The sequence below is a fragment of the Dasypus novemcinctus genome, chromosome 19, assembly GCF_030445035.2.
Source record: "Dasypus novemcinctus isolate mDasNov1 chromosome 19, mDasNov1.1.hap2, whole genome shotgun sequence".
NCBI lineage: Eukaryota > Metazoa > Chordata > Mammalia > Cingulata > Dasypodidae > Dasypus > Dasypus novemcinctus.
In genome coordinates, this window is record NC_080691.1 from 16307017 (window position 1) to 16330032 (window position 23016).

Here is a 23016-nt window from a genome sequence, read left to right on the forward strand (position 1 = left end):
CACCTCTGGTGTCTTTGGCCCCTAAGCTTTCTGAGGTCCCAGGCCCCTCGTAAGAATCTCCCAAGCACTCAGGACCCTCGTCTGGAAAAGCAGACCCCTGGACACGTGCACACTTTGCCCACGTTTTGGGGCCTTCCCCAGGCCCACTGAGGCCCCATTCAACTCCTGGCCTAAGAGTCCCCGTCTCCAGTGACAGACCCCAAGTCCACCCTTCAGTGCAGACCCCTGCCGTGGCTTTCAGGCCTGTCTCTGTGCGTTGCCCTGACTGTTGAGTCCAAACCCCAGGTTCCCTCTGCCCCGCTGCCGTCCCCATCACGCCTCCCCACATCTGCCCGCTGCCCCCTCTCGGCGGCTGGCCCCGGCACCTCACGTTGGCCTTGGGCTGGAGCCCCCTCTGCCTTCGGCTCCAGAGCTGACCCGGCAGCACGTCCTGGGGGCCCGCCCTCCGGCGCGGGAGGCCACGGCCTTCTCCGCGGGCGCTCTAGTCTGTCAGCCTTTGCAGAGGCCGCGGGCAGCAGGCGAACGGATGGCCTGGCTCGCGCCTGGTCGAGCCCTCTCCACAAGGGCCGCGGGGGCGTCCCTGGGCTGTGCGGAGCCCTGGCTGCTGTGGTCAGAGGCACAGCCGTGTACCTCCAGTTCCCAGGCTGGGCCCTGCCTCCCCTGGGCCTCCCCACTCCTGGTTCTTGGGGTCACTTTTGGACCGGTTTCCCTTGCTCCCCCCTCCCCTCCACTCTGTCCACCCTTGGAACAGGCCCTGCCCTGTCCCTGCTCGCTGTCACCCTGGGGTAAAGCTGCAGCTGTCCCCAGTGGCCCTACCTGCTTCTCCATCCCCGGATGCCTGTGCTCTGCCTGACCTCAGGGCCTTTGCACGTGCCGCCCCTGCACAGCCCTCCACCGGCAGCCCGGCCTCCCTGCTCCCGGCTGCCCACTCTGATGGCAGCCAGCCCTCCCATCCCAGCACGTCTGGATGGCTCCCCCTGGGCCCCCGGATCCCCTCTGGCCGCTCCCTCCCCCCACACCAGCCCTTGGGGCGCCTGGCCCCAGGCCCTTGCTGAGGAGCCTGCGCTGAGCAGCTGACCGTCCTCTCGGCAGGTGGCATCCTGGTGTTCCTGACAGGGCAGGCCGAGGTGCACGCGCTGTGCCGCAGGCTCCGGAGGGCCTTTCCTCATGCCAGGCCCCGGCCGCCAGGTAACCACGCTCCCCCGTGGCAAAGCCCGTGGCGCAGCGGGTGGGCATCTACGGCCTCCGTCCACCCCCCGACCCCGGGGGCACGACGCAGCGCGCTTGCTCGGGCAGTGGGGGAGCCTGCGGTGGCCCCCAGGTGCCTTTCTCCCCAGCATTCTCGACTTTTCCAGAAAAGGGAGAGGAGAGAGATTCGGTGGAAGAAACGCGGAGGTTTAAGAAGTCGCGGGCGAGGGCGCGGAAGGCGCAGGCCGCGGTACGTGGGGCCGGCGGGTGCTCGGGCGCTGGCGCTCTGTCCGCAGTGCGGAGGCCGTCTGGGCGACGCTCGAGGCCAGCTCTTCCCTCGCGCTTTGCGTGTCTCGGGGGCCCAGGCGCTGCCCGCTCCACGCCTCCTTACCTTCCTGGGGTGCTGACAGAGGCACACGGGAGGCTCCGTTCCCGGGTGGAGCACAGGTGTGGGTGGGCTGGCTCCCCCTCGTCCCCCACCTCCTGCCTGGGGGCTCCCGCGCCCCTGGCCTGTGGCTGCACTCGGCCTCTGTCTCCGTGTGGCGGCCCTGCCTCTCCTGTGTCATCGGGGTGACGGCATGCACAGCGCGGTCACGGGCCGGGGCCCCGGGGTGAGAACCTGAGTGCAGCTGCTGAAGGTCACGTTAGTTACCGTTAAGTGTAGCAGCACATCCGGTTTCTTCATCCCCGAGGGCACTTGCAGGGGCTCGGTAGCCACGTGGGGCTGGCGGCAGCCATCGTGCATGGCACAGTTCTAGAACATTCCCGTCACGGGGGTACTGCTCTAGAGGCCGCAGGGTGCGCTGTGATTTGAAATGCATGCGAGGTTCCCAGTCTCATGGGTCAGAAGGAATCTTCTGGAAGGCTGAGCCCTGATGCCTGCGCAGGGCCTATGAGGCTCCCCCACGAGCAGGCAGAGCCAGGAGCCCCTTGGTGCCCGATAAGGGAGGGAGGGGGCCAGGTGGGCGGTGAGGGCCACACACGTCCACGAAGCGAAGTCACCTCGTGGCCGCTGACCCGTGGCCCGCGCAGCGAGGAAGCTCTTCACATGAGTAACCCTGTGGCATCCGCCCAGCAGCCCTCTGGGGTCAGTTCTGCGATCACCCCCAGTTTCCAGCAAAGGAAACCGGCAGAACGAGGCCAGGCGCCCTGCCCAGGAACGGGAGGCTGCTGTGTCGGGGCCCGGGTCGTCGCCCCGTCCGACGTGCTTGTCCAGCAGGGCCGCCCAAAGCTGTGGCCCTGACGTCCTTCTCACCGCAGGCGTTGCCGCAGATCAACCTGGATAATTACTCGGTGCTGCCAGCGGGCGAAGGCGACGAGGACAGGGAGGCCGAGATGGACGACGAGGAGGCGGCCCTGGGCTCCGACCTGGACCTGGACTTAGGGGACGAGGGAGAGGACGCAGGTGAGCCCGGCAGAGCGTCCCGTCCCGTCCTTGGGGTGGCCACGCAGGAGGTGGACCAGCAGCCCTGCCCCCGAGCTCGTGCGCAGGTACGCGCCCTCGTGGGGGAGCCCTAGAGAGCGGGGTGCCTGCCTGGCTCGACGGAAATGGCGCCCGGGGCAGAGACGGCCCCTGGGGGTGAGCGCGGGCCTCGGTGGCCAGGGGCTGCTCAGCTCCAGGGTGTGCTCCGGGTACCCTGGCGAGCAGCGGAGCCCAGCACCCCAGCGCAGGGAGCCACCGCTGCCCGCTCTGCCCACACGCACACGGGCGTGACACTGTCAACGTGTGGGCGGTCCACTCCGGGGAGCGGATCACGGCGTTTGGCGGATGTTCTGGGACAGGTGGAAAGCCCTTGGGCTCCCCTCAGCAGTCCACCAAGGCTGGGCCCCCTCCTGTGCTGGTCCCAAGGGTCCCCTGGGTACGCAGCTGATCCAGGGACCCTCCAGCAGAGCAGGGTGGGGCCTGGCAGCCGGGGTGGGGCCTGCCGCTGGCTATGGTCCCAGTCCCGGCCTACTGCCAGCACGGCCCCCGCTTCCTCCCCCAGGTGAGCAGCCCGACGCCTCCCTCCCCCTCCACGTGCTCCCACTCTACTCCCTCCTGGCCCCAGAGAAACAAGCCCAGGTAACAGCACCGGGGGATGCGCAGCTGGTCTGGGGGGGCCCTGACGGCAGCAAGAGGGGCAGGCCACGTCCCGGTGCGCCCTGCCGTCGGTGTTTGACCTGCACCCCCGTTCCCTCGTCGAGAGGTGGACGGCGCGTTGGTTAGGAGTGGGCACTGCAGTGGCCCTGGGCCTTCACCCGGCTCACGCCTTACTGGCCCTGGGGCCTCGGGCCACTCATGCCGCCCGTGCCTCAGTTTCCACTGCCATGAAGCGAGGCTGGCGATGGTGCCAGCTGTCCTCACCGCTGTCACCATCGTCACCACTGGCTTCCCCGCATTCGGTTTTGGTTCAAAAGTTTCTGTGCACTTAACACTTCTTTTCTGGTTCCGGTGTAGACACGCACTTAGTATAAAACGTTTAGATAAAGACTTGTAAAGAGCATCTGTTTTTCCCCGGAAATTCAAGTTTACTGTGATTTTAATAGAAAGCTGTGAAGGTTTAGACACGTGTTTGTGTGGCATAATGCTGTTTTTTGATATGCTTCCATTTTAAGATAGGTGATTTGTGTTCCCTTGCTGAGGTGTGTGGGGAGCTCCCCCTCCCCAGTACACCTGCTCCCCCCACTGCCCGGGCACACCTGCTCCCCCCACCCCAGCACCCTGCTCCCCCCCCAGCACGCCTGCTCCCCTCACCCCAGCACCCTGCTCCCCCCACCCCAGCACACCTGCTCCCCCCACCCCAGCACTCCACACCGCCCACCCCAGCACGCCTCACTCCCCCCATAGCCCCAGAACTCCCCGCTCCCACCACCACAGAGGTTCGGGGTCTCCGTGGAGAAGAGCGAAGCCTCTGCGTCGAGGCCGTGGCCTCCCCAGCCCCTCCCACCCCAGCCACGGCCTCCCCAGCCAGGAGGAGTGGCCTGCTGCGCCCCCCACGAGCCCTTCTGATCCGGGTGCCCCCTCGCTGCCCCCCGTCCCAGGTCTTCAGGCCTCCCCCCGAGGGCACGCGGCTGTGCGTGGTGGCCACCAACGTGGCCGAGACGTCCCTCACCATCCCCGGCATCAAGTACGTGGTGGACTGCGGGAAGGTCAAGCAGCGCTACTACGACCGGGTCACCGGCGTGTCCTCCTTCCGCATCACCTGGGTGTCCCAGGCGTCGGCCGACCAGCGGGCTGGCCGGGCTGGCCGGACGGAGCCCGGCCACTGCTACAGGTGGGTGCCAGGCCCCCGCAGGGAGCCCCTTCCCCAGGAAGCTGTGCCTTCGGGGTGCTCTGTGAGCCCCTGGTTGGTTGGCTTTCAGCTGTTTCCATTTCTTTATTCTGCTCTTGGGGCCAGGCCCTGCTCTTGACTGTCACTGTGTTTCTTTGTTTGGTCTGTTTTGCTTTTTTAACAGCTTTATTGAGACAATTCACATACCATACAACTCAGCCACTTAAATTGTCCAGCTCAGTGGCTTTTAATACAGTCGCAGAGTTGTCCAGCCGTCCCCCAGTCAGGTGCAAACACGTCCACCACCCCAAAGATAAATGCATACCCCTTAGCAGGCCCCCCCCCAGCCCTCGCCTCTGCCCGTCTGCTTCTGTCTGAACTCGCGTGTGGGCGTTGCGCGCCGTGGGCACTGTCCGCGTGCTCTGTCCGGCTTCCCTGCCTCGGCTCCTGTTTTCAGTCATCCACGAGCGGCCTGAGTCAGCCCAGCATTCCTCTCCGTGGCCGAGTCCTGCTCGCCGTGTGGACAGGCGCGTTCTGCCTCTGCGTTTGTCCACGGGTGGCCCTCTGGGTCGTTGCTCCTGCCCGTTAGGAACGGCGCCGCCTTGACTGGTGCCGCCTTGACCGGTGCGTCGGGGCTGGCGTGGCTGTGCGGCCTCGTTCTCTTCTGCACGTTTCTGGGAGTGGCGCTGCCGGTCAGGTGGTCACCGTGTGCCTCCCCTGAGAGGCGCAGCCGGGCCGTCTTCAGAGCGGCTGCCCCGGGTTACAGCTCTGGGTGGACGCGGGGCTCCCGTTCCCACTTCCTCCTCAGCGCCAGCCGTCCTCCTTTGGGTTCTCGCATCCCGGGGGCTCAGGTGGCAGCTGCTGACCAGTGACGTTGAGCCTCTTGTCATGCTCATTAGCTGTTTGCCGGTCTTCTTTGGGGAACTGTCAGTTCAGGTCCTTTGCTCATCTTTTTAATAGGGCGTTTTCTGATTATTATTATTGCCATCGTAATGGTTTTGTGTGTCCTGGATATAAGTCTCTTACCAGATATTTCCTAGAAAATGTTTTCTCCCATTCTGTGTGCTGTTAGTATTTGTTAGGTTTACTGCATTTCTTTTCAATATTGTTTAAAGTTATGAAAATTTGAAATTTAGGAAGTCTAGAAAGAAAACTAGTAAGAAGTAACAATAACTAACCTTTGCCAGGTGCTAGCTGTGTGCTGGCACTATCTAAGTGCTTTACACGTGGTGCCTGTCTCTGGTTCTGAGCTTTACACACAGTGCCTGCTTAGCCTTCACCGTTCTAAGGCTTGGTGTGCCCACCTAGCGCAGTGCCCACTTAGCCTTCACCGTTCTAAGGTTTAGTGTGCCCATTTAGCGCAGTGCCCGCTTAGCCTTCACCGTTCTAAGGTTTAGTGTGCCCACTTAGCGCAGTGCCCGCTTAGCCTTCACCGTTCTAAGGCTCAGTGTGCCCACCTAGCGCAGTGCCCACTTAGCTTCACCGTTCTAAGGCTCAGTGTGCCCACTTAGCGCAGTGCCAGCTTAGCCTTCACCCTTCAAGGCTTAGTGTGCCCGCGCAGCACAGTGCCCGCTTAGTCTTCCGCCTTCCCCACAAGGCTGCACCTGCGATTTACCCGGTCACAGCTGAGCAAACGAGGCGGGGAAGGTGCTTGCCCAGCACACGGCTGGCCCTGAGCCCGGGTGGTCTGGCCGAGCTGGCGGCAGCACCGTCTTTATGGTGCGTTGCTTCGCCACGTGGGGACCTGCCTTTAGCTCTCGTAAACCTTCTTTTCCCACCGCCCGTGCCATCTGCGCAGGCTGTACTCCTCCGCGGTGTTTGGCGACTTTGCGCAGTTTCCTCCTCCTGAAATCACCCGGAGGCCCGTGGAAGACCTCATCCTTCAGATGAAGGCGCTGAACATCGAGAAGGTGAGCCGCAGCCCCCGCCCCGCGCCGCCCCCGGGGTCCCCCCGCGGCCTGGCATTTGATGGTCCTGAGGGAGAAGCCGCTGTGCCCTGGCCTGGGTGCTCGGGGCCCAGCCCCACGGGGAGGCAGCCGTCGCGTGGCGTCCTGTGCTGGGCCAGACAGAGGGCCGGGGCACAGCTGGCAGCCGCCTGGGGGGCCCTGCTGTGAGCCTCTGTCTGCCGGGGCCTCTGCTCCCCAGTGCCGCCCGCGGCCGCCTTGAGCCATCCAGGGGGGCTGCCAGAACAGAGGCCTGCAGGCTGAGGTGGCTGTACTGCTCGCAGGCCGGCAGGCGTCCTTGGGGCTCACGGGGTGTTCTGGGTTCCTCCTGGCCGCAGCCCCCTGCCGACAGGCGGGAGCGTGTCCTGCCCACCCCCCAGGGGCTGCCGGCTCCCGCTGCTCTAGGGCAAGCGCCCCGCACGTGCTGGGGTCTTGCCCATCAGCTTGCTGGAGCCCCCCCCCAGCCGTAACGTGGGCATCCCACCCCATCCGAGCAGACAAGCTGAGGCGGAAGTGACAGCCTTTGGGGTGCGCCCCTGGCGAGCAGCATGACCTGAGGGTGTTTTGTCGCTTTGAAAGTGCACGTCCTCATTGGCTTCTCTGACTCCAACCTGATATGTGCAGTTACAGAAACCCTGACACTTAAGAAACGTCCTAGAGAAGGGCGAGCGCCGCCTCTTGGGTAACGGCGTCCACCGCCCACGTCTGTTTCCTAAGCGCGTAGAGCCCTGTGTTGCGAATTCTGCCGTGTTTAAAACCTCAAGCCGTGTTTCACATCCTGCCTTGGCTCGGGTTTTTTTTCATCTAATGGTGGCTGGGACAGTCAGGTCCCAGGTGTCTTCCCGGCGGCCCAGGTGATGGCCCACGTGGTCAGCCCCCGTTGCGCAGACGAGGAGCTGAGGCACAGCCGCTCCGGCCTGTGGGCCCCAGAGCCAGGGGTGGCGGCATGGGGAGCTGCGCTGGGCCGGGCTGCCTCAGGCGACCGGTGCTGCCTTCTGTGCCTGAGGGCAGGTCCCCCGCCGCCCAGAGACCCTCTACGGCTCCCCCTGGCTCTTCAGCCCTGCGGGAGCAGCCCCCGCCTGCCCTCCCGCAGCCCCCTCCTCTCGCTCTCCCCCGCACCGCAGCCTCTCCCGGCCTCTCCTTCCGTGGCTTTGCTCTCTCTCTCCCTCTTCTAAGGATGGGGCCTTTTTTTTTTCTTTTTTGTTACACAAAAGCAAATCCTTAAGAAAAAGCTCAGGACTTCTTAGAGGACAAAAAAACATCGTTCAAGGATGCATCTTACATGGTAGCATCAGCTCAGGGAAGCCTCTCCGGGTTAGAGCTCAGTTGAGACAGTCCCCGTGCGGCATAGCCCGCCCATTTAAAGAGCACAATTCGCAGGCATGGGCCACCACCACCGCTGGACTTGAGAACACTGTCTTCACTCCCAGAAGGAGCCTGTACCATTCAGCCCTCACTCCTTCCCCCGTCCCGCCCTGCGCTAAGCAACTGCTGATCTATTTACCGTCCCTGTGGTTTGCTTGGCCTGGATGTTTCGTGTAAGGGGACTCATGCCCCATTTGGCCTTTGTCCTCTTCACTGGGCACGCCTTCGGGCTTCTCCCCCTGGTAGCACCGCCCAGCTCAGCCCTTTTCGTGTGGACGCACCACACTGTGCTCCTCTGTTCACCTGTGGATGGACCCCTGGGTGGTTCCCACCTTCGGGCTCTTGGGAGCAGAGCAGCGGTGCACCCTGGGGTGCACGATTCTGTTTGTGTGCCTGCTTTCTGCGGCCCCCAGCCCTGAGCCTGGTCCCCCGGGCCCCCTCTCCCTCTCACTGTCTGCGCCCGGTGACCTCTGAACTCTGTTTACCTGCGGGTTTACTTCCTGATTGGCGGCGGCTCCTCCTAGCGGGGAGTGTTCCTGGAGGCCACCCCTGCGCCCATCCGCCCCGCTTTGTCTCCGTCGCCAGGAGCAGCGCCTGGCTGGCGGGGTCCCCACGAGACGTCTGCAGTGAACGGAAGTCATGAATAAACACAGGGAGGCTGTGGGGGTTCGGTCACTGGCCCACAGGCCCTGAGAGGGCCCAGGCCCCCGGGAATCCCCGCTGGTGTGAGGCGTGCCGAGGGCAGGTGGGGAGGGGTCTGTGCCTGTCCCCCGCCACGCTGCCCGCCCTGTGTCCCCAGGTCATCAACTTCCCCTTCCCGACGCCCCCGTCAGTGGAGGCCCTCATCGCCGCCGAGGAGCTGCTGATCGCACTGGGCGCCCTGCAGGCGCCCCCGAAAGCAGAAAGGTGGGGCAGGGGCGGCAGGGAGGGGGACGCGACTCCCGCCCCCCAGCCCAGGCCGGCCCCTGCCACCACAGACCTCTCTCCTCCAGGGTAAAGCAGCTGCAGAGGTCCCGGGTGAGCTGCCCCATCACCCCGCTGGGCAGGACCATGGCGACGTTTCCCGTGGCCCCCCGCTACGCCAAGATGCTGGCGCTGAGCCGCCAGCATGGCTGCCTGCCCTACGCCATCACCATCGTGGCCGCCATGACGGTCCGGGAGCTGTTCGAGGAGCTGGACAGGTGCGGGGGCGGCGGCCGGGGGAGCCCTGGGCTGGGAGCTCAGCAGACCCCTGGCCCCGGCCTCTGACCAGCTCACGGGGTGGCCGCATCCCCTCCGAGCTCGGCAGTGCCCATCGTACCCCACGAGAAGACGTAGGGAGACTGAGTCTCAAGGGCACCAGGGTTCCAGCAGAGAGAGGGTCATGGATTCAAAGAGAGGGCCACATACAGCGGATCCAGTTCAAAGAAAGAGCTGACCTTCAAAGTAAATAGGGAAAACCAGGTCCGCCGAAAAGTGAGAAAATGCGTTTAGTTTATTGTAAACAAAGATTTAGGTGGCAGTCGTGACAATGGCCAATTCCTAGATTAACATATTCTTTAACCATTTCCAGATGCACTGGGAGGATGTGCCTCATGGCACCCTTCCCCGCCTCTCTGCCTTTTGCAACTTAGTAAAAGGGTCATTTCTGCAGACTTTTATCTGGAGGCAACTTCCCTTTCCTGAGGACTTCTTAATTCTTTGAAGTCCAAACCACTCCTTGCAGAAGAGCTTCTTTTTTGGAAGCACCTCCTGCGCCGTCCAGTCTGGCCATCTTGCGTTGGCTCACGCCCTTAGCTGCCCAGTCCTGACACTGCCACAGCGTCGTGTCCATCCCCTTCAGGAAATCCCGCACCTTTTGCACAATTTGCAGCTGCCCTCGGGGATCGACCTGCTTCCCACTTGTGCCATCTTGTCTGACAGTGTGCAGATGCCAGTTGGGTGGGGGTTTGGGTGCCAGCGATGCAGCTCGCCGAGGAGGGCTGGAGTTGTGGCGATCCTCCTCTGCTTCTCGTGCTGATGACCCTGAGGGCCTGTAGCACGCACCTCCACTGGCATGGGTCGCGCAGCGGCCACCCTTACCTGCCATGCCTGGGCTGCTTCTACAAGCTCTGGCTCCTTCCTCAGCGTCTCCCTGCTCTTGCCCAGAATCAAAGTAGCCTTTTGAGGCCACCCCACAGCGTCGTTTCCATCAGCATCAAAGAGTCGCTGGGGAGAGCGGGACACAGAGCAGGACCTGGAGGCCTCAGACCCTGGAAAATTCGGGTGGTGGTTGGGCCCGTTCATTTGGCCCTTTTAGGACCAGTGAACCTGGAGAGTCACACAGGAGGCCTTGTGCGTCATCCTGACAGCCCCTGCCCGTCTGGCAGACCCCTGCCCTCCTGGGCCTGGACAGCACCTGGGCAGGGACAGACGTGGATTTTCCCTTTTCCCTTTTCAGTTTAATTGCAGCAAAACAGGAGGGAATAAGGTAAATCTGAGGTTTAGCTCTTGGGATGCAGCTAGTGCGACTGAGGAAATGAATTTGCAGTTTAGTTTTAATTAATTCTCATTCAAATAGCTGCTGTATTGATAGCGCAGTTCTAGAGCTTTCTCTGGGATCACCCCGTACTGCAGCTTGCCTTCTACCCACCAAGCACCCAGGCCGTCTTTTCAGGAGCTCTCTGCGCCCCAATTCCTTCTCTCTAAATGCCTCTTAAAACTCCCAGCAAGGGTGTCTTTTAATTTAGTGGTTCGTGCCCTGGCTGTGCATCAGAATTCCTTGAGAAGCTTCTTGAAAACCCGAACATCTGGTCTCTCCCCAAATTCCCTGGAGTCTCCTGATCTCAGCCACCCTATTTTTTTTTTTTAATTCATTGAAATACATCACTCATACGTAAACATAACATAATAAGTGTATAATAGTTGTGAACGTACAAAACAAACATATATAACATCAAACAGACATATATAACATCTCACCCTACCACCAGTAGCTTGCATTGTTTTTAAACCTTTTTAACTAATGATTAAGAGCGTTGTCAAAATATTACTCCTAAACAAAGTAGTTTTTCCCTAACCAATCTGATTGTTGTTACCTTTATATCATTTATATATTAAGTGTATAGTAAAAGTTGTGAACTTACAAAGTAGACCTGCATAACATCATACAGAGGTCCCATACGTCAGTCCTCCACCAACACCTTGCATTGTCATGAGACATTCGTTACAAACTATGAAAGACCACTGTCAAAATCTTACTACTAATCATAGTCCTTATGTTACATTTGGTGTTTTTCCCCGAACCCACCCTATTATTATTTTTTAAATATCTTTTTTTATGACAGAAGTTTTAAACTTATAAAACAATCATGCACATATGCAGAATTCCCAAATAACACCCCTCCATCAACACACCACTATGTGGTATGTCATTTGCTACAGATAAAATAGTATCATCTGGTTGTTGCCATGTCCATAGTGTACATTTGGTTTACATTTTCTATACTTCCTCAGTATCAACACAGTACAGCTTTTGCATAGATGCAAGAATGTTATATTATTACTACTAACCACAGTCCATAGGTCACTCCAGCTGTATTTTTCCCGTGCTTCTCCACATTCCCATCACCCTGCAGTAATGATATACATTTGCTCTAGCTAACAAAGGACACTCTTGCATCTGTACCATCAACCACAATTCTCATTCACCTCTTGGTTCACTGTGCTATTCAGTTCCTGGATTATTCTCTAGCATTCTGTCAATTGGCATTTACATAACTAGACTACCATTTTCAGTCACATCCTCATTTATAAACTATCTATTACTCTCTGTTAACATCCACTCTATGTATTTCCACACTTTTACCATAAAGCTAGTTAAAACTTGTACATACATTAAACATTAGTAGTCCACTCGGTCCTTCCCTTATCTCCTTTAAGAACCCACCACCTACCACTGGGTCTTGAAGACATTTTCCTACAATTTCTTCTAGAAATTTTATGGTTCTTGCTTTTATTTTTAGTTTTTTGATCCATTTTGAGTTAGTTTTTTAATAAGGTGTGAGATAGGGGTCCTCTTTCCTTCTTTCAGCTATGGATGTCCAATTCTTTCAGCAACATTTGTTCAATGGATTGTTCTGCGTGAGCTGTGTGGGTTTGACAGGCTAGTCAAAAATAACTTGACCATACCTGTGAGGGTCTGTTTCTGAACCATAAATTTGGTTCCATTGGTCTATTGTGTCTGTCTTTAGGCCAGTACCGTGCTGTTTTTACCACTAGGTAGGTATTATGATTTAAAGTCTGGAGATAAGGGTTCACCTTTCCTTTTTATGATGTTTCTGGCTATTCAGGACTCCTTACTCTTCCAAATAAATTTAATGATTGTGTTTTCAATTGGGATTGCATTAAATCTGAATATCAGTTTGAGTAGAATTGACATCTTAATGAAATTTAGTCTTCCAATCCATGAGCATGGAATGTTCTTCCAGTTATTTAGGGCTTATTTGATTTGTTTTGACATTGAGTTGCAGTTTTCTGGATACAAGTGCTTTATATCATTGGTCAAGTTTATTCCTGACTATTTGAGTTTCATCTGTCATATTTTATTTTCACCACTCTTTTGACACTTTTAGTAATATATTGCTATAATCTTCATTTCTAGGCTCTCTTCCAGGCCCCTCTCTCCTCTCTTTTCTTTTCAGGCTCTAGCACACCCTTTAGTATTTCCTGAAAATCTGGTCTCTTGCTTAGAAATTCTCTCAGTTTCTGTTTATCTCTGAATATTCTAATTTTGCCCTCATTTTTGAAAGACAGTCTTTGTGGATATAAGATTCTTGGCTGGAAGTTTTTCTCATAGTATCTTAAATATATCAGACCATTGTCTTCTTGCCTCTGTGGTTTCTGGTGAGTAATCAGCACTTAATCTTATTGGTTATCCCTTATATGTTATGCATTGCTTTTCTCTTGCTGCTCTCAATTCTCTCTTTTTCTTGGGCCTTTCACATTCTGATAAGTATGTATCTTGGAATTGGTCTATTTGGATTTTTTCAGATGGGAGTACATTGTGCTTCTTGGACAGAGATATCTATGTCCTTAAATAAGGTTGGGAAATTTTCCAACATTAATTCTTTAAATATCCCTTCTGCCCCTTTTCCCTCTTCTCCTTCTAGGACACCCATGACATGTATGTTTGCATGCCTTTTGCTGTAATTTAGTTCCCTGAGAACTTGTTCAATTTTTTCCATTCTTTTATTCATCCGTTCTTTGGATGTTCACTTTCAGAGGCCATTTCTTCAAGCTCACCAGTCCTCTCTTCTGCCTGCTCAAATCTGCCATTATATGATTCCAATGTTTTTTAAATTTCATTGATTGTACCTTTCATTCCCATAAGATCTGCTATTTTTCTATGTACGCTTTCAAATTCTTCTTTGTGCTCAGCCAGTGTCTTCTTAATATCCTTAATCTCTTCAGCCATCTCATTGAATTTATTAAGGAGATGTGTTTGAACATCTATAATTAGTTGTCTCAACTCCTTTATGTTGTCTGGAGGCTTATCTTGTTCCTTTAACTGGGCCATAACTTCCTTCTTCTTGGTGTGGATTGTAATTTTTTGTTGGTGTCTTCGCATCTGACTTACTAGAGTTTTTTTTTTGGGTGCAGTTTTTCTCTCTAGTTTAGGGCTTCCTGCCCTTTTCATGCTTGCTGGTTGTAGGTAGTAGCCAAAGATGTAGTTGGTGCTATAAGCTGTGGAGGCTCAAGCTGCCCTCGTTGCCTCAGGGACCAATGAAGCTTCTTCCAACTTTCTCCTTTGCCAGGGGTAGGGACAGAGTCACAGCTATGTGGAATAATCCACATGCAGGCCTAGACTAGCAATCCTATTTTTAATAAAACTCCCCAGGGGATGCTGGGGTCGCAGCTCTAGGCTGGCCTAGCTGCCAAGGACACAGCCCCCGGCCCAGTGCCTGGCGGCAGGTGGCCCCTGCTCCTCCCAGCAGCATGGCTGGGGATGTCCACTGCCCGCGCCCTTTTGTCCCATCTGGAGAACGGGATGTTGGGAACCCCATGGGTGTTAGGGTTAAATGAGCTGACAGAGCCCTGTGCCGAGAACCCGCCCGGCATGTGGGTTACTGTCCAGCTCGGGGCCCTGGCGTGATTCGTTTCCAGCCCACACTTGAGCAGCCCTTTCAGCTGCGCACATTTTCAGTCTTGCCGGCGCCTGTGGTGCGCTTTGGCCTGAGCTTCAGAACTTAGGCTCCTCAGCGACCCCAGCAGGTGTTTTGTCTCTGACTCAGCCTGCAAGCTGTGATCCCTGGCCACGAGGTCCCGACATGGCCAGGGCCGTAGCCAGGCAGTGGGCTGTGTTTGCAGGCCGGCCGCCAGCGACGACGAGCTCACCAGGCTGCAGGGCAAGCGGGCCCGGGTGGCGCAGATGAAGCGGATCTGGGCGGGGCAAGGAGCGTCCCTGCAACTCGGGGACCTCATGGTGCTGCTGGGTGCGTGGGGGCCGAGGGGCGGGCTGGAGGGCCGGTCGCATGGGCCTGGGGGGCGGGCGTCATGCGAGGGCCTCCCGCTCTCCCCCTAGGCGCCGTGGGAGCCTGCGAGTACGCCGGCTGCACGCCCCAGTTCTGTGAGGCCAACGGGCTGCGCTACAAGGCCATGCTGGAGGTGCGGCGTCTGCGGGGCCAGCTGACCACGGCAGGTGCACCCCCCCTTCCACGTCACTGTCCCGCCCTCCTGTCCTCGCGGGCACAGAGGGCAGCTGGAGTTTTACTCGCATCTGCCCACCAGGCGAAGACGGGGGAGGGCGGGCAGAGGGGCACTGGCGCCACGTCAGGGGCGGACCCGGCCTCCGGCAGCTTCCCTCTTCATGCCGGCCGGGGGCGTCTGGGGGGCGTTGGCCATAGCCCGCTCCCCACTCCCCCACACAGAGCGGGGCCTGGGTCCTCAGGAGGAGGGGTGGCATGAGGGGGGCTGCATGGGCCCCCTCCTCCCAGCGGCCTGGCGGAGGGGTGAAGGTCAGCGGCAGGGGGCCTGGACCTCTCTAGCTGAGGCTGCCCCATAGCTCGCTCCGCTCTCCCCCAGTCAACGCCGTGTGCCCTGAGGCCGGGCTCTTCGTGGACCCCAAGATGCAGCCGCCCTCCGAGAGCCAGGTGACCTACCTGCGGCAGATCGTGACGGCTGGCCTGGGCGACCACCTGGCCCGCCGGGTCCAGAGCGAGGAGCTGCTGGACGACAAGTGGAGGAACGCCTACAGGGTGGGCTCCCGTCCAGGGTGGGGGGCGTGGGGGGGCCTACAGGGTGGGCTCCAGTCCACGGTGGGGGGGTGGGGGGTGCCTACAGGGTGGGCTCCCGTCCAGGGTGGGGGGGGTGGGGGGTGCCTACAGGGTGGGCACCGGCTCAGGGGGTCGAGTGGCCTCCCAGACGAGCTGCATAGCACAGCTGCGCCCCAGGCCCCACCCTCACCCCTCCCACCCCTCTGTCCCTTGGCCCTTGCATGTGGCCGGCCTGGGTCCTGGTGGCACTGAAGGGCTGGACTGCGGGGCCCTTGGGGGTCTGGGTGGGCCTGTCCTCCTGGGGCCCATGTCCCTGCAACCTCGGGGACCCAAGGAGCGGGTGGAGCTCCGTCTTCCCTGGGGTTAGACTCGCTTTCCCTCGCCTTCTTGGTAACAGCCTGAGGTGGAGCCCGTGTTCTGGGCAGTTGGCCCCTCTAAGGCGTACGGGCTGGTCAGCAGAGCCACATGACCTTCTCCAAGTCGACCTCGGGACACGTTCATCTCCCCTCTGCTCCCCCCGCCCCTGGTGGCTGCGCCTCGGCTCCCCGTCCTTGTGGCTGTGCCGCTGGGGGCACTCCCGGGGGTGGGGTCGCACAGCCGCTGCTCCTCCGAGCCTGGCCCCATTCGCCCGGTGTCCTGCCTCATTCCTCAGGCCTCGTCCACGCTGCAGCGGGTGTCGGCACCTCAGGCCTCCTGTGGCTGGGCAGCCTCCCACTGTGTGAGGAGACCCCACCCCGTCCGTCCATCACCCGTCACTGCCAGCCTCTCTGTACCCGTGGGCCAAGTGCCCACGCGATTCCACGGGCTAGCAGCACGGGGACCCCGGTGCTTGGCGCTCTGGCCTCACGCGTCGCACTGTCTCTCTGCAGACTCCTCTCCTTGATGACCCTGTCTTCATCCACCCCAGTTCCGTCCTCTTCAAGGAGCTCCCCGAGTTTGTGGTCTACCAAGAGATAGTGGAAACCACCAAGATGTACATGAAAGGTGAGGCGGCTCGTGGCCAGCCCGGCCTGTGGCCCCGGCTTGCCCTGGTGGGGGGACGGCGAGTCCCTGCCTATGGTGCCCGCGCGGCCCCAGCCTACTCCCTGTCCCCAGGCGTCCTGGCCGTGGAGATGCAGTGGGTCCCGGCGCTCCTGCCCGCCTACTGCCAGTTCAGTAAGCCCCTGGAGGAGCCGCCCCCCTCCTACTGCCCCGAGAGGGGCCGGGTGCTCTGCCATCGGACCAGCATGTTCTGTGAGTGAGGGTGCCGTCTGGGTGGCCTGGGTGGAGCTGGTGGTTGGTCACATGGGGTGCCTTGAGGGCAGGGCCAGTGGGCAGCGGGGTGCATGGAGGGACAGGGCCGGTGGGCAGCACGGTGCCTCGAGGGTGGGGCCAGTGGTTAGCCGGGTGCATGGAGGGGTGGGGCCAGTAGCCAGCGGGATGGGTGGAGGGGCGGGGCCGGTATCAGTGAGGTGCATGGAGGGGCGGGGCCGGTGGACAGTGGGGTGCATGTGGAGGGGTGGGGCTGGTGGGCAGCGGGGTGCCTCGAGGGGCAGTCCCAGGACCCACTCTGCCCCTCACTCCTGCCCTCCAGATCGAGTCAGCTGGCCGCTGCCCGCTGTCCAGGTGGATTTTCCCGAGGGCATTGACTGCTACAGACACTTTGCCCGCTTCCTGCTGGAAGGACAGGTACGCAGCCAGGCGGCGGCCCTCAGCGCTTGCGGCAGCCCACGGTGGTGGCACGGGGTGGTCTCACCCTCCCGTGGTCTCCTCCAGGTCTGCCCCCCGCTGGCCGCCCACCGAGGCTGCCTGCTGTCCAGCCCCAGCACGATGCTGAAGACGTGGGCCAGGTACAGTCCTGCCGAGGGCGTCTGGGGGGCCCGGGGTCTCCCGCAGGCCACCTGCCTGCCCCCCTCCCGCCCCCAGCTCCGCACACTCCTCTTCACCGGGCCCTCCCCTTTGCTTCCGGTCTGCCCATGGCCTGTCCCCGAGAGGCTGGTGCTCTGGAGGGTGCGGGCAGCAGGGCCGGTGGGGTGGGCGCCATCGCCTGCAGCCACACGCACACCCAGTCAGCACCGGGCACGCGGCGCGGGGAGTGGGGACTGAGCCTCCCCCGCGGCCTGATAGCCGCGTCACGCGCTCGGTCAACCCGAGAGCCCCTGCTCTGCCTGGCCTGTTCTGTGGTGCCTGATGGCGTGGTGCAGGGGGACGGACCTAAACGGGACGTTGGCAGCACATGTGGCAGATGGCCATGCGGTCCACGAAGGGAGGTGGGGTGGGGAGCCAGCCAGGGGCCTGGGGTTCTCGGGGGCGGGCAGCCTTGGATGGGCACGAGCCTGGGAGCACAAGGAAGGGCAGTGTGGCCGGGTCAGAGGGGACAAGGGTGGGGGTCCAGGCGGGGCTGGCCTGGAGCGGGCCCCCTGCTCTCTGGCTTCCACTGTCCCCACTCCTGACCGGGTGACTGGGCCTGCGGGTGGCTCCGGCACTCGGGCCCCCCCAGCCTGCCCACTCCCCCCTCCCCACCCCGCAGACTGCAGCCCAGGACAGAGAGCCTCCTGAGAGCCCTCGTGGCCGAGCAGGCAGACAGCCGCGACGCCTTGTTGGCTGCTTGGAAGAAAAACCCCAAGTGTGAGTGAGCCAGGCGCCCCGCGGCCAGGGGCTGGGAGAGGACCGGAGGGGCCGAGCGGGGCAGGGCCGTGCCCTGGGCTGGCGGGAGGCTGCTGCCACCCTGGACCCTACCAGCCCCCTCCGACGCCCTGTCCCTGCCCCCCGCAGACCTGCTGGCTGAGTACTGCGAGTGGCTCCCCCAGGCCATGCACGCCGATGTCGGGAAGACCTGGCCCCCCGACCGCTGAGCCCTGGGGCCTGAGGGGCTGGCGAGGTCACCGCTGGACCGCACCTGCTGCCACCAGGACTGTCGCGGGACTATTGCGCGGTGGCGGCTCACTCTCCCACGCCGCTTCCTTTGCAGTGGACTCCGGGTTCTGTTAGTCACTTGTAGAGCTGCCGGCGGCAGGGAGTGGAGCAGCGGGCAGGGGTGGGAGCCCCACAAGCCCTCCCCCCCGCAGCCCTCCCGCCCCCCACCCCTGTCCGGAGGGCCCGAGGTGGCTCGGAGCCTCCTGCCTGTGCCTCTTCCGTGGAGCGCGCCCGGAAGGCCCCGCACTCCTGTAGGTGCCCTGTGGCGGCCCAAGCTTCAGGGAGGGCAGAGCTCTGCTCCACCCGGGGGCCTGGCCCGGCCTCCCCACTTCTCCAGGATCGGTGTCTTGCTCTCCCTGACCACGTCGTCAGCTCCCAGGCAGCAGACCCTCGTCCCCTCTCCAGGCTGCACAGGGTGTGCCTTGCTGTCAGCCTGCAAGGGGCTCCCAGGGCCCCCAGCCCCCTTGTCCTCTCCGGTGACGGAGGAGAAAGGTAGAGAGGAGAGGCAGCACTCCAGCCCTCACCCCTCCATCCTCCATGGTCGGGGCCTGTCACCTCCCACCCCGGGCCGAGCTCCTGCTCAGGGTGGACCCCAGCGCCATCGCTCAGCTTCCCCCACACAGGCGGTCACCTTTGATGGTGGAGTCACAAAATAAAAGCTTGTCTAGGGAAGCGGATGTGGCTGGACTGATAGAGCGCCCACCTACCATGTAGGAGGTGCAGGGTTCAAATCCAGGGCCTCCTGGCCCATGTGGTGAGCTGGCCCACACGCAGTGCTGCCGCGCACAAGGAGTGCCGTGCCACGCAGGGGTGTCCCCTGCATAGGGCAGCCCCACGCGTAAGGAGAGCCGCCCCGTGTGAACAAGTGCAGCCTGCCCAGGAGTGGTGCCGCACACACGGAGAGCTGACGCAGCAAGATGACGCTACGAAAAAGAAAAACTGATTCCCAGTGCTGCTGAGAATGCAGGCGGACACAGAAGAACACACAGAGAGTGGACATAAGAGAGCAGACAATGGGGGAAGGGGAGAGAAATAAATCTTTAAAAAAAACTTGTCTAATTCCAGAGCATTTTCATGAAAGCCCGTACCCATCAGCCCATACGGGTCGCTGCACCAGCCCCCACCCAGCACCCACTCCGTCCTTTCTTTGGCTGCGTCTGTGCTGGGTCGTTCACGTGTAATGGGGCCTCCGTCCACGGCGCAGCAGGGATCAGCGCTGCGTCCCTTTTCGTGGCTCAGTCGTGTTCCAGGGTGTGGCCACATGGTGGCCCCTCTGTACCCTCCCCAAGTAGGCCGTCTTGTGTCCCCAGCATGAGAGTGTGCACACATTGAGAGGAAAATTGTGGAAAACATTTATAAGGAGGTTGGAAAAGGAAGTTTAAAGCAAGACGTTCCAGGAGCTATCAAAGGAAAAGACGTCTGACCTCACAAAGGTTTTAGTTGATGTGGAGAAGGGTATAAACCGTGTTGAAAGACTAGGTGAGGGGAAATGTGGCAGAACATGAGCCATTGTATCGGGCTATGGAAGAGTTATTGCAAATTGGAGAGAAAGTGGGGAAAGGCTCTGAAGAGGCGGGTTGCAAAACATCTAAATGGCTAGTAGATGCAGAATGCTCAGCCTCCCAAATGGGTGGGAAGTGAAAATAACGTGATCGCACTTCGGGCACTGCAGATTGAGAAAAAATAGCAGTCCCATTGCTGGTGCGATGGGGAAACAAGCACCTTCCTCCGCTGCTAATGAAACGTGTGCACTGGCACAGCCTTTGGGGAGGAAATCTAGCAATAGCATTTTACTTATTTTTTACAGCAGTTGTGGTTTTACAGAGAAGTGCACAAAATTCAGAGTGCCCATTTAACACATGCAGTTTTCTCTGAACATTTTGCCTTGGTGTGGTACACTTGTTACCATCTATGAACCAGCATTATTATGTTATTAACTGAAGTCCATAGTTTAGGGGTTCACTGCCTTGTACAGGTCAGTGGATTTCTTGCTTTCGTTTTTAACTTTTATTGTGGAAACATAGACCCACCATAAAAATTCCCATTTCCACCACTGCCAGGGACGCAAACCAGTGGTATTGATTGCATTCACGATGTTGTGCTACCATCACCTCCATCCGTTACCAGAACTTTTCCATCCCTCCGAACAAACCGTCCCGGTTAGGTGCTAACTCCCCGCTCCACCCCCACCCCCTGGTAAACCTGTCTTCTAATTTCTGACCATGAATTAGCAGCTGCTGTTGTAAGACGATGACTCTCCGGGCCTGAACCCTGCGATGTCCATAGAAACCCAGATGCCGGCGGCCGTGGCCTGTCTGCGTGCCCACTCGTTGACAGCCACGCTCATGAGCAGCCAGCGGCAGTGGCCGAATCGAGGGGGTCGCCTGCCTTGGGGAACGTGCACCTATCTTAAACAGGAGTCGGGTCTGTATCTACTGACCTGGAGAGATTCCTGTGGTAGTTCAGGGCAGAAAGGGCAGGTTGCTGAGAAGTCACACCACCCCACCTGTCCCCGCCCTGGACTCCCTGTCTCCTTTGACACTGGCGTAGAAATGGTTTGAGGGGACCCCTGCCAGGCTGTTCGCACTGGCTCCCTGGATGGGGTCTGCAGAGGGACAGCTAGAAGGAAAAAGGCAAGATAAGAAAACGCAGACATTGCAAAACAAAAAATCACTGGAAAACAGTGGGAAGCTAGAGGGAGGCCATTCATGGCGGGTGCTGCTGAGAATGGCAAGGCTGGAAAAGAGCCACGCTTAGCCTGGGAGGACATTCATTTTGACTTGATTAAGGCACAAACATCACGGAATCCGCGCGGTCGTTTAAACTGCCCAGCACATGTAGTGACGACAGGTCAGCCCCGCTGCCCGCCATCGTACCCACCGCCCGCAAGGCCACCGTGGCAGTTATTTTTCTTCGCAGATTGGGAGATACAGGGCACGGGCGGGCAGAGGCCCTGCAGGTGTCAGAAGTTCATGTGTCAGCTACACCTGCCCGCACGCGCCAGTTATGCCCGTTGATGTTAAGCATGAACACGATGTAGGCCTTCTTGGTGTGGTAGTGGGCCCTCGCCCGGTGCATGGGAAGACAAACCTGGAATCAAGCAGGGCAGCAGAAAATGTCAAACCTTTGTTAGACCAAATGGTGAAGAATGGAATTGCTGTACCAGGATTCCTTGGGGAGGATTTCCTCAGGGAGGGGCTTTATCTGTATATCCTGCTCTTGGCACGCAGCAGAAAGTGGCTGCTGGCCTCCACAGTCCTGTCAGTGCTAGAAGAGAGATTGCTCTTCTGCAGTGCCATGGAGATGCGACTCCTTAGTTCCCCTAACGTTTGATTCTCTTACAGCCAAAAGGCTGAAAAACACTGGCAAATTGAGCCAGTGGAATTCAGAACCTATGAGGGCATGTGGCACAGTCCCCGTCCCCAGGAGATGACGGCTATCAAGCGATCCATTGATACACTCCCACCATCAGTTGATTGACAACTCTGAGAGGACTGGGGTACAAGTACGTCAGCATCACTGATGTAGAGGAGAAACCTTTAAACATGGCCAGGCCTCAAACTTCCTCTTTGCAGTGTTAGAATGTTTTGCAAATATTATGCATACCAGTGACACAGACTAAATAATGTCTCCGCACAGGAAATTTGCTCTTTTAAGTTTCTATACATGTATTTTATAATATGATCCAAGAGTATGCTAGCGTTAAAATAGGTGAAGCTTTGGCTTCTTTATCTCAAATGGAATTCAGAAAAGTAATACAATACTGCAGTTGGAATTTTTATTACATCATTTGGAAATTATGTGTCTGCTTAATGAAAATTTGTTCAGGTATAATCGAGCAGTTAAGATGTAAATGATTAAAGCGCACTGTGACTTAGACCAAAATTGCTTGGTCACCATACAATGACTGTGTTTTTATACGTGTATTCATATATACATGACAATTGTAATACAGAATGAGAATGCAATTGTATTATATTATTCCTCATAATAGGAATAATACTTTCAAGTGTTTGTGGATGAGTAATATTATTGCTCTCCTCGATTAATGGACCTTCTATTTTGGAGACCAGTCTTTTTTTTTAACTATCATTTCTGTTTAATATTCTTTTCTGCTCTCTAGAAAAGACATGTTCTTCCTTTATTATCCTTCATAGGAGACCAAATATTGCTTCTTTGCATAGACATCTGGTGTTAATAAATGGTGTAATTTCATGTTCTGAACCACAGACATATGGTATTTATGATGGATTTATACTTATGATAAAATCAGACATCACTTAAAACTTACGTACAATTTATTTCTTCAACTGTATCTTAGTCTAAATTTAAACTTATTCAATTATTGGAATCTTTAGTTCAGGTAACAGGAATAATTCTGTGATTTTAATTTTCTGGAATCACCTGGAAGAATAATTAGATCATAGAATGTTCTGAAATATTTAAGACTTGATCTTAAAAACTAAGTTCTAAGATGATTTGGTCTAAGAGGATTATCCTTGTAGCAGTTTGTTTACTTATTTTGTACACGTTTGACACCAACTACAGTGGAAAATTAAATCCATCAGAAAATTTTGCTTTATTTTTATCTGCCAATGAATTTATTTCAAATTTTGACTTTATTCAAATGATTTTTAGTTTTTTTGGCAAACATAAAAATAGCATTCTTTTTATTTATGTAGTCAAAAGTTTTCAGATTACTGGTAAAAAATTGTTTCTGGGCAATAAGGTCAGTCATACCTTGAAATACATGGTATAATTACCACATGCTTTAATATTGAATTGAAATGTGTGTTTGGTATTTTTGAACTGTTAATTTTTTGGCTGTTTTCCAACTGACCAAAACAATGGTGGGATTGTATCTTTATAATGAATGCTAATAGATAATGGAAATAATTTTGCAGTGTACAAAACAGAATGTTAATAATTAAGCCATATATTTATGTCTGGATTTTAAATTTTTAAACAATCATTTACAAACGCAGTGTCCTTTACTTTGAGGAATTTAAACAGTTATATTCAGTTATACAAATCAGCAACATCTTATTCATGGTAAGATACCTTATTCTGTTGAAAAGTTTTGCTATAGTGTGGGAAAATATAAAGCTTTTTCACAGTTTCTATCAATGTGAAATAAAATTT

The 23016-nt window shown here is 57.2% G+C and overlaps 1 protein-coding gene and 1 pseudogene across 1 annotated transcript in view; both read left to right on the forward strand.

Moving 5' to 3' along the window:
* DHX37 (DEAH-box helicase 37) overlaps positions 1 to 18813 on the forward strand; it is a 36391-nt gene extending 17578 nt beyond the window's left edge. Inside the window, exons 11-27 of the mRNA XM_058281222.1 lie at positions 1093 to 1188; positions 1356 to 1438; positions 2449 to 2593; positions 3174 to 3250; positions 4210 to 4442; positions 6238 to 6349; positions 8547 to 8653; positions 8740 to 8928; positions 14075 to 14199; positions 14289 to 14405; positions 14789 to 14961; positions 15849 to 15963; positions 16075 to 16212; positions 16553 to 16647; positions 16735 to 16808; positions 17489 to 17586; positions 17734 to 18813. Coding sequence (XP_058137205.1) covers positions 1093 to 1188; positions 1356 to 1438; positions 2449 to 2593; positions 3174 to 3250; positions 4210 to 4442; positions 6238 to 6349; positions 8547 to 8653; positions 8740 to 8928; positions 14075 to 14199; positions 14289 to 14405; positions 14789 to 14961; positions 15849 to 15963; positions 16075 to 16212; positions 16553 to 16647; positions 16735 to 16808; positions 17489 to 17586; positions 17734 to 17813 — 2057 coding nt within the window. The 3' untranslated portion in view covers positions 17814 to 18813. The remainder of the gene's footprint in view (positions 1 to 1092; positions 1189 to 1355; positions 1439 to 2448; positions 2594 to 3173; positions 3251 to 4209; positions 4443 to 6237; positions 6350 to 8546; positions 8654 to 8739; positions 8929 to 14074; positions 14200 to 14288; positions 14406 to 14788; positions 14962 to 15848; positions 15964 to 16074; positions 16213 to 16552; positions 16648 to 16734; positions 16809 to 17488; positions 17587 to 17733) is intronic.
* A 1337-nt stretch (positions 18814 to 20150) lies between these two features.
* LOC111761613 (acyl-protein thioesterase 1 pseudogene) lies at positions 20151 to 21354 on the forward strand (annotated as a pseudogene).
* Positions 21355 to 23016: the final 1662 nt, after the last annotated feature.